The following is a 13,780-nucleotide window of genomic DNA, read 5'->3' as shown; positions in this document are numbered from 1 at the left end:
AAGGTGCTAACTACTGCTAAAATTATTTTTTAGCTAACTTAATTAGAGCAGTGGTCATGAACTCTACTCTTGGAGATCATCTGGAAACCTTCAGAAAGGTGTGGCCCTGGGAGAAACCTGAAGCCATCAGGAGCACTTGGAAAGCTGATCGTGTCCTGCATTTGATGTTTGTTCTTGTACCTAGCTGTGTTCATAATTAACACACAAGCCAAGTGAACCACCTCTGAGCTGTAAAGCTCCTCCCCATTACATCGGGGACATGGTTGCTCTCCCATCCCAGAGAACAGTAAGATTTCACAACTCTTGGGCACTTCTGAGAGGTCTGACTGTGTGTGGACACATTCTTGGGAGCACAATAATTCGGTCACACTTCGTGGTATGCACGTGTTTAAAATTACAGCATAGGTACCCCCTGGGATGTACACTCAACAAAAATATAAATGCAACACTTTTGGTTTTGCTCCCATTTTGTATGAGATGAACTCAAAGATCTAAAACTTTTTCCACATACACAAGATCACCATTTCCCTCAAATATTGTTCACAAACCAGTCTAAATCTGTGATAGTGAGCACTTCTCCTTTGCTGAGATAATCCATCCCACCTCACAGGTGTGCCATATCAAGATGCTGATTAGACACCATGATTAGTGCACAGGTGTGCCTTAGACTGCCCACAATAAAAGGCCACTCTGAAAGGTGCAGTTTTATTTCACAGCACAATGCCACAGATGTCGCAAGATTTGAGGGAGCGTGCAATTGGCATGTTGACAGCAGGAATGTCAACCAGAGCTGTTGCTCGTGTATTGAATGTTCATTTCTTTACCATAAGCCATCTCCAAAGGCGTTTCAGAGAATTTGGCAGTACATCCAACCAGCCTCACAACCGCAGACCACGTGTAACCACACCAGCACAGGACCTCCACATCCAGCATGTTCACCTCCAAGATCGTCTGAGACCAGCCACTCGGACAGCTGCTGAAACAATCGGTTTGCATAACCAAAGAATTTCTGCACAAACTGTTAGAAACCGTCTCAGGGAAGCTCATCTGCATGCTCGTCGTCCTCATCGGGGTCTCGACCTGACTCCAGTTCGTCGTCGTAACCGACTTGAGTGGGCAAATGCTCACATCCACTGGCATTTGGCACGTTGGAGAGTTGTTCTCTTCACGGATGAATCCTGGTTCACACTGTCCAGGGCAGATGGCAGACAGCATGTGTGGCATTGTGTGGGTGAGCGGTTTTCTGATGTCAATGTTGTGGATCGAGTGGCCCATGGTGGCGGTGGGGTTATGGTATGGGCATGCGTCTGTTATGGACGAAGAACACAGGTGCATTTTATTGATGGCATTTTGAATGCACAGAGATACCGTGACGAGATCCTGAGGCCCATTGTTGTGCCATACATCCAAGAGCATCACCTCATGTTGCAGCAGGATAATGCATGGCCCCATGTTGCAAGGATCTGGACACAATTCTTGGAAGCTGAAAATGTCCCAGTTCTTGCATGGCCGGCATATTCACCGGACATGTCACCAATTGAGCATGTTTGGGATGCTCTGGACCGGCGTATACGACAGCGTGTACCAGTTCCTGCCAATATCCAGCAACTTCGCACAGCCATTGAAGAGGAATGGACCAACATTCCACAGGCCACAATTGACAACCTGATCAACTCTATGCGAAGGAGATGTGTTGCACTGCATGAGGCAAATGGTGGTCACACCAGATACTGACTGGTATCCCCCCCCAATAAAACAAAACTGCACCTTTCAGAGTGGCCTTTTATTGTGGACAGTCTAAGGCACACCTGTGCACTAATCATGGTGTCTAATCAGCATCTTGATATGGCACACCTGTGAGGTGGGATGGATTATCTCAGCAAAGGAGAAGTGCTCACTATCACAGATTTAGACTGGTTTGTGAACAATATTTGAGGGAAATGGTGATATTGTGTATGTGGAAAAAGTTTTAGATCTTTGAGATGATCTTTATCACTCAGCACTACTCATGAGACCAGTTCTACTGTACATGCTGTGATATTGCTGCGCCATATTGGACTACACTGTGCCATACAGAATTTTGATTTGGATTGTTTTGTTTGTTGCAGGTGGAAGCTCCCTTTATTCCCAAGTGCAAAGGCCCCGGCGATACAAGCAACTTCGATGACTATGAAGAAGAAGAAATCAGAGTCTCCTTCACAGAGAAGTGTGCAAAGGAGTTTGCCGAGTTCTAATTTCCATCCACGAGTAGCGGAGAGAAACAGGGGTTTAGAAAGAAAAAGGGGGTCTGAAGAAAGTCAGAAAGCCTTGGAGAGGACTGCTAACTTATTTGTAATGACGGCAACAATGTAAAGTCCCACCCCACCCCCACCCCCAGTGGAAAGATAGGCAAAGTGAAGAAAGGTCCAACAGAACCAGCAGCGTTGCCTTTTCTAATTGTTTCTCAACTGTAACCTATTAATTTTATTTGTCCATCTCGTATTTGTGGCAGGAACTTGAGGAGAACAGGTGTAGGTTGTGGCTGTTCAGTGAGATTTGTCTCTTTCTGATGATGTAACGACACATTTCAGCCTTTGCAGGTTGAGGCGTTTTGGGTTTTCTCTTAAGGGACTGAATCTGCTTGGCTCTTTTCAAACAAGCCCTCTCTACAAGCTTCTTAACACTTGATTGTTGTATCTTGTCACACGCCCCACCCACCCCATGTCTCCATCCCAAATCTGTCCAAGCAATACAAAGTCCATCGGATGTGCCTATCATAATGCCAACTGGCTGGAAAGGCATCGAACGCATTGGTGCAGAGCTCTTGGCCGTAGCGCCGGCAGCCTCGTAGCGCCGGCAGCCTCGTAGCGCCCATTTTGGTTGGAGGTTCAACACTCTGCATTTGCTGTTGTCTGCTCAATGTAGCGCGATTATTGCATAGCCGATGTGCTCACGGCTCGCGCTGTGAGCAGTGAGTGACGAGCTGTTTGGTCAGAGTAGAGAAAACGATCGATCACAGTAAACTTCAACTTGGTCTGAATGTGTTGGCTCCTGTGAGAAATGGTGAACGTGAACTCTGCATTTATGGTCTCTTTGTCTTGGCTGAATTAGATCATTTTTTATATATATACTGTTAATCATTTTGTCCTTTTATGTCAGGCTCAGCTTGTGTGTTATTTAGTGCTCAAAGGTTGGTTATAAAGCATTTATTTGGCACCAACTAACATTGTGGACACACTCCTGGCTATTTTTATTTAATTCATAGTACATTCATACATGTATATTAGATATATGATGGAGAACATGACATAATCACCTTTTTCACCACGTTTCTCATACTTGTGAAACTGAATAAAGATTTCATAAATAAAGCTATTCTGCAAATTTGAAAACTTAGAACACTGCAAACTTTTCTGTATTGTATTAAGGTGGTGGTGGACCTTAATACGCAAAAAAGTAGCAAACCTTTCAACAAATTGTGCATGTTATTTTTGTACAATATCACTTTTCAAGTAACGAGGCAGAGATTATAGATAACTGAGAAATGGAATCTCGATGGCGCTGTTTGACGATGGAACAAGACTCAGTTCAATGTGTCTCAAATCCAGAGTCCTTCTCGGCTTTGTTAATTATTCATGTGTAGAGAAACCATTGCTAATAATTATCACTCAGCGTGTGCTTCTTACCTTCAATGTTTCCACCCTCCTCTCTTGTACATACCTTTGCGTGTATAACAGGGAAGTAGATTTGCAGTCCAACCAGATTATGGGGACTGAGATTGAAGGGTTTGTTTTTCAGCTTTCTGTATCACAAAATCGAACAGCGGAAGCCACCCTAAAGCTGTTGCTGTTTGCCAAGATTTCTGTGGATGCAAGACAATCACAGAGCACATCATTTTTTTTTTTAGTTTGATTGAAGAAATATCTTTGATTTGATGGATGTGCACCTTTGCACCAACCTTTCTAGGCTCCTATAGGTGCTAGACTGTCCATCTTACTAAAATGTGTCTGTGAATTGTTTGTGCATCAGTCCGTTTCTCATGAAGTCTTGTAACACGACCTTTTTGTGAATGTTGTGGAGTAAAAAAAAAAAAAAAAATTCAGTAGGCTTGAGTAATTGTTATGGCAGTCCTGATGTAAAGATCAAATGTAAGATACCACTGAATGTCTTGAATTGTCTGACGGTGTTTCAGTACTCTTTGGAAACTTTTTATTTTTTAAACCATGTTTGCCTGGTAGAGTTTTTTTTTTTTTTGTGTCCTTAACTATTTCTTGCATGTGACAAAATGACCCAATAGCAAGTGATTACTGAGACCTGCAACCTGTTAAAGAAAAACCATCATGTTTATACAGCGAAGTCATTTTGCTGTTTATTCTTTGGTAGAGCGTGACACTGAACTGTGGATCATCATCCAACCTGTTCAGTCTTTTGAAGCACATGCAGCCCTTCAGATGTTCTCTTAAAATGACTTGTGCTAATGTTTGCATTATTTGAAATTGCTGAAATTCAATGTAAAGCTTTGAAGAGAGCACATGTACTATCTTTGGTTGATGTTCTGACATAAACGACTGAATCAGTGGGTAGGTAGAAGGCGACGCAACTCGACTTCAAACACACTGTCACAGTGCTTTTCATTCTTCCCGTGCACAAACGTTTGCCGCCGTCTGTTCTTTTCTATTACTTAACCGCTATCAGCAACTCAGCATAGGTTTTTCTTCCTCTTTGCGTTCTACATGGGTGCAGATTCTACACGCTGTTCATTTAAACATAAAAGCATCATTACTGTTTCATCTGAGATGTTTTACTCATATTTTCTAATTGTCTTTTCAAAAAAGGTGGAAAAACACAAAAACAATCTTTTCCTCATGAACTGGGTACAGTGGTGGTGTAGTCTATTGTACCTTTTGAGAAACAATACTGTATATCCTTGCCTTTGACAGTCTTAACTATCTTACCCTCTGAAGAACTTGACAGATACCCTTAGAACACAATGAGTATGTTTAAAAAAAAATATACATAAAGTAATATTTTGCAAAATGTATCATTCCAATAAAGTTTTACTTGTTAAGTCTAACATCTCTGGGTTATATCTGTTTTGAACTTTGAGCATTGCATTCCTTTATGACTTATAAACATCAGAGGATTTTACAGTCAGGGTTTGTATCCTAAGGCTGTGCACACAACTTGATCTAAAGCTCGTGCTTTTCTCTGTAGGTGATGGTAGATGCTGTGTTTTGTTGTCTTATCTGTTACTGTGACTAAGACCTGTGGGTGCACTTGAATTATGCAGCGCTGTGTTCATCCTTTCAACATACAGGGTTATTTACCAGCTGGTTTTCTGCACTCTCATTCCATATCTATTCCCATCCTGTGTTTCTTTTTAAGACTGCTTCTAACTGCATCGGTCACAGCTGAAGGGTGGAGGTAGCTTTGCAAGTAACTGGAAAAGAATTGGGAAAAACTAAGACAACTTACAATGGAGTAAATGTTATAATTTATTGGTTAAATTGGACAAGAAGATGGAATTTGAATAAATGTGTCAAAGAAATAACACCTTGCAGGCTTATAGACTACAACCCCTGGCAAAAATTATGGAATCACCGGCCGCGGAGAATGTTCATTCTGGCTTTAAGAAACACTATAAGAAATAAGGAAAAAAAAATTGTGGCAGTCAGTAACGGTTACTTTTTTAGACCAAGCAGAGGGAAAAAAATATGGAATCATGAAAAACAAAACGCTCCAACACATCACTAGTATTTTGTTGCACCACCTCTGGCTTTTACAACAGCTTGCAGTCTCTGAGGCATGGACTTAATGAGTGACAAACAGTACTCTTCATCAATCTGGCTCCAACTTACTTTGATTGCTGTTGCCAGATCGGCTTTGCAGGTTGGAGCCTTGTCATGGACCATTTTCTTCAACTTCCACCAAAGATTTTCAATTGGATTAAGATCCGGACTATTTGCAGGCCATGACATTGACCCTATGCTTTCACAGTTTTTGCTCTATGACAAGATGCATTATCATCTTGAAAAATTATTTCATCATCCCCAAACATCCTTTCAATTGATGGGATAAGAAAAGTGTCCAAAATATCAACGTAAACTTGTGCATTTATTGCTGATGTAATGACAGCCATTTCCCCAGTGCCTTTACCTGACATGCAGCCCCATATCATCAATGACTGTGGAAATTTACATGTTCTCTTCAGGCAGTCATCTTTATAAATCTCATTGGAACAGCACCAAACAAAAATTCCAGCATCATCACCTTGCCCAATGCAGATTCGAGATTCATCACTGAGTATGACTTTCATCCAGTCATCCACAGTCCACGATTGCTTTTCCTTAGCCCATTGTAACCTTGTTTTTTTCTGTTTAGGTGTTAATGATGGCTTCTGTTTAGCTTTTCTGTATGTAAATCCCATTTCCTTTAGGCGGTTTCTTACAGTTCGGTCACAGACGTTGACTCCAGTTTCCTCCCATTCGTTCCTCATTTGTTTACTTGTGCATTTTCGATTTTTGAGACATATTGCTTTAAGTTTTCTGTCTTGACGCTTTGATGTCTTCCTTGGTCTACCAGTATGTTTGCCTTTAACAACCTTCCCATGTTGTTTGTATTTGGTCCAGAGTTTAGACACAGCTGACTGTGAACAACCAACATCTTTTGCAACACTGCGTGATGATTTACCCTCTTTTAAGAGTTTGATAATCCTCTCCTTTGTTTCAATTGACATCTCTCGTGTTGGAGCCATGATTCATGTCAGTCCACTTGGTGCAACAGCTCTCCAAGGTGTGATCACTCCTTTTTAGATGCAGACTAACGAGCAGATCTGATTTGATGCAGGTGTTAGTTTAGGGGATGAAAATTTACAGGGTGATTCCATAATTTATTCCTCAGAATTGAGTGAGTCCATATTTTTTTCCCTCTGCTTGGTCTAAAAAAGTAATCGTTACTGACTGCCACAATTTTTTTTTCTTGATTTCTTATAGTGTTTCTTAAAGCCAGAAAGTTGCCATTTGAAATGACTAGTTTTGTGTCATGTTTGTGATCTGCTTTTTTCCTACAAAATTAAACAACTGAATGAACATCCTCCGAGGCCGGTGATTCCATAATTTTTGCCAGGGGTTGTATAAAGATTTTAAAATTTGGATGTTTCTGGGTCTGTGTTATTTTGTTAATGCAAGTTTGTTGAAAATGCCACGTACCTTTTTGGGCATGGAACTACAACCAAACTGGACACTCCATGATTAAACCTCTTTGGGAAATAGTGGGCACTGCGTATACATAAATCCGCCAAAGCCCAGTAGTGTGACAAGGAGAATGTCATATAAGGTGCATTGGGGGCTATGGTTTGTACAATTTACAGGGATGGAATATAACATTCATAAACATGTTCCTTTGTGGATTATAGACAATGAAGTGATGTTTTCATAAGCTTAGAATGAGTCCTTCATATGTACATAGGAGGGGGCCCCCCTCAAGAAGGCCATTATGTTACACTGCCGTATGTCTGTTACAGCATGGCTGGAAGACTCAATGGGGGGGTCAGAAGTTGCTAGTACAGGCTAAAATGGCAGCATGGTGGCTTAGTGGTGATCACTGTTGCCTCACAGCAAGAAGGTCATGGGATCGTTTCCCACCTGTGGCCTTTGGGTGGAGTTTGCATGTTCTCCTCGTGTTTGCGTGGGTACCCCGCTGTGCTCTGGCTTCCTCCCAAAGACGCATGTTAGGTGAACTGGAAATTTTAGAATTGGCCAGGTCTCCCTTGTAAAGGAGATATCTATCCCAATGGGACTAACCTGGTTAAATTTAGAAAGTTTGAGAACCCCCATCTTTATATAAAGGTGGATCATTATTATAAGAAGGCAAGGGAGCACACATCCCCATTGCCAAAGATGCAAAGAAACCTTGAATGGGAAACAAAATCATGGCATAATGCAATCTGTAACCTGGCCACTAGATGACACTAAATCATACACTAGCTTCAAGAAACCTCAAAACACCAATAAATTCATACTCATCCTAAGGACCATGTTGAAATAGTTAACTGACAGAGTACTGTGTAGAATTATTAGGCTGGTGTAAAACACTCAGAAATAATGAAAATGGATGTTTTGTTATTTTTGTTTTTACTTAATGAACAACATACACAGTGTGCAAAGAGGAAAAACAGCCCCACATTTGGTGGGAGTACGCTTTGCTTTTGAAAACACCATCAATTCTCTGAGGTGCACTTGAGTAAAAATCCAGTGATTCAGTGCATGATTTATACCAAACAGGAGCTAATAGTCAGTGACACTAAAGACTGAAATGCAATCATTAAATAGTTGTCAGAAGAATAGAACTGAGAAAGGAATTACCTTTAGGTGAAGCAATTCAGAAACCAGCTGGTTGTTGTTACAGCCATCTTCACTATGTGGTCCAACTGGAAAACATGTAGACACAAACCTCTAACATTGAAAGTAGACCAGGGTTCGTTCACAAGCAGCATGATGGTCCTGTTTGTACTTTGTTATGGACACAGTGCAGCCAACAGGGCCACTGATCCTCACCTGTTTGTCTGATCCAAAAAATTCAGAGTAGAACATGCCATAATTTTACAGAAATATTGCAGACCCACCCATTGGTTGGCTCCATTAATCCTGTGGGTGCTGTGGACATCTCAGGGTTCATTGGGCTGTAACAGAAAGCAGCTTATTCACTGAAGGCCAGGAGAGGTCCACGTGGACAGGTCTGCAACTCAGGATGGGGACAAGACCACCTGTACCGAATCTGAGTCAAGACCTTAAAGGGTTGAGTGAATCAAGACCAAGACCTAAGTGTTGAGTGTGAGTCCAGACCAAGTCTTTTGAGATTTTGGAGTGGTTTATACCAAAACTGGGTATTTGGCAGATCGAGGCCTAAACAACATGTCTGTTTTCAAGACCATAAACTTAATTAGACTCAATGTTCCCTCTGATAATATTCAAAAGTGTAATTTATGTAGGGAAGTCGGGCTCAGCTGGGATTAACCTGAAAATTGCATGAGATCAAAAGATCAGGAAAAATAAAAAACACAAAAACGCTGGGTTCTCTCCCCCAAGAGACGGTTATCCTTCATGCCGTACCATCATCAAACGGACATTTGCACATATGTATACAGTTATAACTGTTAAATATCACAGAAACGATCTGAGACAAAGTAACTGTATTTTTCACTTATCCACGTTAATGCTGAGGTCCTGCAGCCAATCAATGGCTTACTTTGAGCAATTTCACTTTAGCCTATTAGGAAGTGCTGTTGACTCAGTCTATCCATATATATCACAATTCTGCAGTTGCAGAGGACTTCCAGAAGTGCACAAAGCCATTGCACAGATCCAGAAATACGGTGCACCTGGAAAGTATTCACAGCACTTCACTATTTCCACATTCTATTATATTACAGTGTTATTACAAAATTAATGAAATTCCATTTTTCCTCAAAATTCTACACACAATACCCCATAATGACAATGTGAAAAAAAGTTTAGATTTCTGCAAATTTATTAAAAATAATAATAAAAAAAAATCTAAGAACTCACGTACGTAGGTATTCACAGCCTTTGCCATGAAGCTCAAAATTGAGCTCAGGTGCATTCAGTTTCCACTGATCATCCTTGAGATGTTTCTACAACTTGATTGGAGTCTACCTGGGGTAAGTTCAGTTGCTTCCTAGAGCTGGCTGCCCGTCTAAACTGGGCGATCAGAGGAGAAGGGCCTTAGTCAGGGAGGTGACCAAGAACTCGATTGGTCTGTCAGATCTTAACATTCCTCTGTGGACAGAGGAGAACCTTCCAGAAGGACAACCATCTCTGCAGCAATACACCAATCACACCCTTATGGTAGAGTGGCCAAAGAGAAGCCACTCCTTAGTAAAAGGCACATGGCAGCCCACCTAGAATTTGCCAAAAGGCACCTGAAGGACTGTCGGACCATGAGAAACAAAATTCTCTGGTTTGTGAGAAAAAGACTGAACTCTTTTGTGTGAATGTCAGGCATTAAGTTTGAAGGAAACCAGGCACCATCCCTACAGTGAAGCGTGGTGGCAGCATCATGCTGTGGGAATGTTTTTCAACGGCAGGAACTGGGAGACTAGTCAGGATGGAGGGAAAGATGAATGCAGCAATGTACAGAGACATCCTGGATGAAAACTGGCTCCAGAGCGCTCTTGACCTCAGACTGGGGCGACTGTTCATCTTTCAGCAGGACAATGACCCAAAGCACATAGCCAAGATATCAAAGGAGTGGCTTCAGGACAACTCTGTGAATGTCCTTGAGTGACCCAGCCCGAGCCCAGACCTGAATCTGATCTCTGGAGAGATCTGAAAATGGCTGGAGCTTGAGAGGTACTGCAAAGAGGAATGGGCACAACTGCCCAAAGATAGGTGCACCAAGCTTGTGGCATCATATTCAAGAAGACTTGAGGCTGTAATAGGGCAGCGCAGTCTCATTTGAACCCACAGACATATACGTAGACGCCTAATGACTTGCTGCAACAAAATCCAGTGTTGCCGCCATATTGGATGGGTCTCTTCACAATAGGCTAGCACCAGAGTCAACCGGAGTCAATGGAGCATAAGCAAATATGCCGGTATTTTATGCTGTGTATGGTTGCAATAACCAGTGCAGTATAGAAACCAGATTGCGTGGGATTACCTTTCACAAGTAAGATTGAACAAATTTTGGTTATTTTACCATTTGTAATACTGTTATCATAACAAATGGACGGTATACATGTAACATTGCTACAGCAGGAACTGGTACTCTCTTTCATTAGCTGTTTCAATCCAACTGAGTTTTACCAGCACCTCTAAAGCGTCACTAGTAAAACAGGTATTTGCGACCGTAATCCAGCATTAACATCCGCAAATCAGACACAAGGGGGTTATTTCCATTCTTATCTAATTTCATCATTTCCACTGTTTATTTTTCTGTAAGTAATTTGGTTGGTGAAGCTTACCATAGCAACAGCATCTTCATGCCAAACTAGAAATTCTGTGAGCAGACCCACAGATTTCTCCATCTTGTCACCTGCATTAAGTAATTCTCGATCAGACTCCACATCAATACTTTTGTATGATAGATTAAATTAACCCATTTTGGCATCGTCATTGCTGCACTAGTTTCTCTCGCTCTCAGCTGACAGCACCATTAGTGACATCTGCGTAGCAACACGGTCAGGGTACTGAGTAATACATCAAATGTGAAACGGTTGAATATCAACACAACATTTTATGGTCTGAAATCTCACATGATTAACAAATCAGATTGGCGGAACAAATGTAATTGGGTTAGAATTGGGGCTAGACCTTCCACAGTACAAATAAATGCACTGGCGGTGCAATAGGGACCCATCCAAGATGGCGGCTGCGCTGATATTCAGCTCCAATAGTCAGCAGTAGTCCATGAGGCGTTTGCATATATAATGACTATGGTTTGAACCCCTACATGATATTTTGGGATTTGACCACATATGGGGGCAGGCGACACGAACACGACAGAGAATCCCTGAGTGGAGTGTGGGAGTTTCAGCACAAACCATTCAGCCCGGCTCAGTAAATCTAAATGCATACTCGCTGTCACCTGCTGGTTTAAGATGTGCTGGTTTAAAATTGTTTCTGCTGAAACCCCCATCCTCCGAATGGTTTGTGGTGACACTCCCACACTCCACCCGGGGATTAGTCTCTTCCCACAAACAGCATCAAATCTAACGGGAAAATAGTATACTGTTTGTTTTTGGCTGCAATCACAGAAGCAGTTGTGAAAAGTGCAGTTTTTTATTTTTTTTTTTGGTTCCCAGTGGAGAAGGGAAGACGATGCAAATAGGAGCTGTTGTGTCAGTAAGTGTTAGCCTACACAGCTAACCAGAGTAGCTGTGTTCTCTCACCTGCACAATCGCCTCGACACGCTTGAGCTCTGGGTCATAAACAAACTGTAACGCATGTCCATTTTCCACAGCATTATCACTTTTTCTTTGCATTTTCACTTTGTTTGTGTGTAATTTGCCCAAAAACCCAGAGAAAGTGCCATGTTTCTGTCCCCAAAAGTAGAGAAATTACGTCATATGCATTGTATTTTACCCCTTTAGCACCCGCCCTCAAACAAGACTGCACTGCCCAATTACTACCAAAGGTGCATCAACAAAATACTGAGCAAAGGCTGTGAATACTTATGTACATGTGATTTCTTTGTTTTTTTATTTTTATAGTTTGCAATAAATAAATAAATAAAAACTTTTTTTCATGTTGTCATTATGGGGTGTTGTGAGAAGAATCTTGATGAATGAATTTACTTAATTTTGGAATAACATAACACATTGTGACATAATGTAACAAATTGTGGGAAAAGTGTTTTTTTATGCAGTGTTGTTCAAATTTTCAAGTTTTTTTCAATGCATTTCAAAACTTTTTAAACTTAAACCGTTTAAGGGAAAATACTTTGCAGGGTTGGTGAACAGCTAAGCAGTTATCTTTGAGCCTCATTCTGAATTCAGAAGCGTGCCCCACCCTTCTGGAAGTGCCAGTCATTTTCAGGGGGACAAAACCTTCAGTTTGTGTGCCTTCTTATACTGTGCACAACAAAAGGAGGCTATAATCAAACCTGAAAAAAGTTCAGATTTGAATAGGATCTACAAGGAGGGCGGGAGGTATGCACTCTGCTACTGAGTGCTAGTTTAAACTTGAATTAGTTAATTGGGTAAATGGGATTTGGGAGTTGTTAATTGAATTGTCAAACCGTTTTATGCATATAATCTCGGTTTCAGGCCTTTTATTTAACCATGTATTAGTAACCAGAATTTTGTTTCTTGGCACTTCATTTGTGGAATCAAAGATTAATGTTAAATACTAATTTTTTGTAGGGAGGGGGGTCCCTTCCCATTTTCAGGCTGGATCACATCAAATTTATGTACTTAATGCTATAACAGCAATGCAAACATTAAATAGTAACAACTAAAGTCATGCAAGGGGAAAATATCCTATCCCAGCAGTCATGGGGCATGAGGCGGGGTACACCTTGGACAGGACGCCAGTCTGTCACAGGGCCACATATAGACAAACAAACACATTCCCACCCGCATACACAAAGACAATTGAAAGTTTCCAATCCAACCAACCTGAATGTCTTTGGACTAGAGGTGGGCGGATCGATCCTAATATCGATACCAATGCTGGTATTGATATTGAACGATCCTCGTGTAAAAAGGTCGATACTCAAGCTTTTTTCTCTCTCGCACGCACTGACTGCTGCGGACGCAGATTCATCGAAGTCTACTCTCTGTCTGTAAGAGCAGTGCTGCACTGTGTCACACAACACAGAGCAGCACACCCTTGTATTGTGGTTTGTCAGCCCTCTACCTCAGGAGATTTTGTTTTAAGTTGTGATGAATGATATTTTTTAAGCAAAAATGTTGATTATGATAAAGTACTGTATTGTCACGTACAATGTTTGGCGAAATTCTATCCTAGGTCTTTTAGATCCTTTGGATCTATGAAGCTTACATATGAAAAAGTATCGGTATCGGCAATACTGGGCAGGTATTTACTTGGTATCGGATCAATAACAAAATTCCCGGTATCACCCACCTCTTCTTTGGACATGGGAGGAAGCCAGGGCACCTGGAAGGAACCCACACAAACACGGGGAGAACATGCAAACTCCACACAGAAAGGTGGGAATCGATCCCATGACCTTCTTGTTGTGAGGCAACAGTGCTAACCACTAAGTTTCAATCATAATTTTTAAATTAAAAAAATTGTCATGACAACATGCTTTCTGA

At 41.4% G+C, this 13,780-nt stretch overlaps 1 protein-coding gene across 2 annotated transcripts in view; it reads left to right on the top strand.

Annotated features, from left to right (window-relative positions):
* prkacaa (protein kinase, cAMP-dependent, catalytic, alpha, genome duplicate a) overlaps positions 1–5,050 on the top strand; it is a 51,448-nt gene extending 46,398 nt beyond the window's left edge. For both annotated transcript variants that reach the window (XM_034189438.1, XM_034189437.1), the window contains exon 10: positions 2,109–5,050. In XM_034189438.1, coding sequence (XP_034045329.1) covers positions 2,109–2,234 — 126 coding nt within the window. In that variant the 3' untranslated portion in view covers positions 2,235–5,050. The remainder of the gene's footprint in view (positions 1–2,108) is intronic.
* The last annotated feature ends 8,730 nt before the right edge of the window (positions 5,051–13,780 follow it).

The sequence above is a fragment of the Thalassophryne amazonica genome, chromosome 16, assembly GCF_902500255.1.
Source record: "Thalassophryne amazonica chromosome 16, fThaAma1.1, whole genome shotgun sequence".
NCBI classification, from domain to species: Eukaryota; Metazoa; Chordata; class Actinopteri; order Batrachoidiformes; family Batrachoididae; genus Thalassophryne; species Thalassophryne amazonica.
Note: the sequence above shows the minus strand (reverse complement) of the source record. Positions and strands in the feature narration are given on the sequence as shown.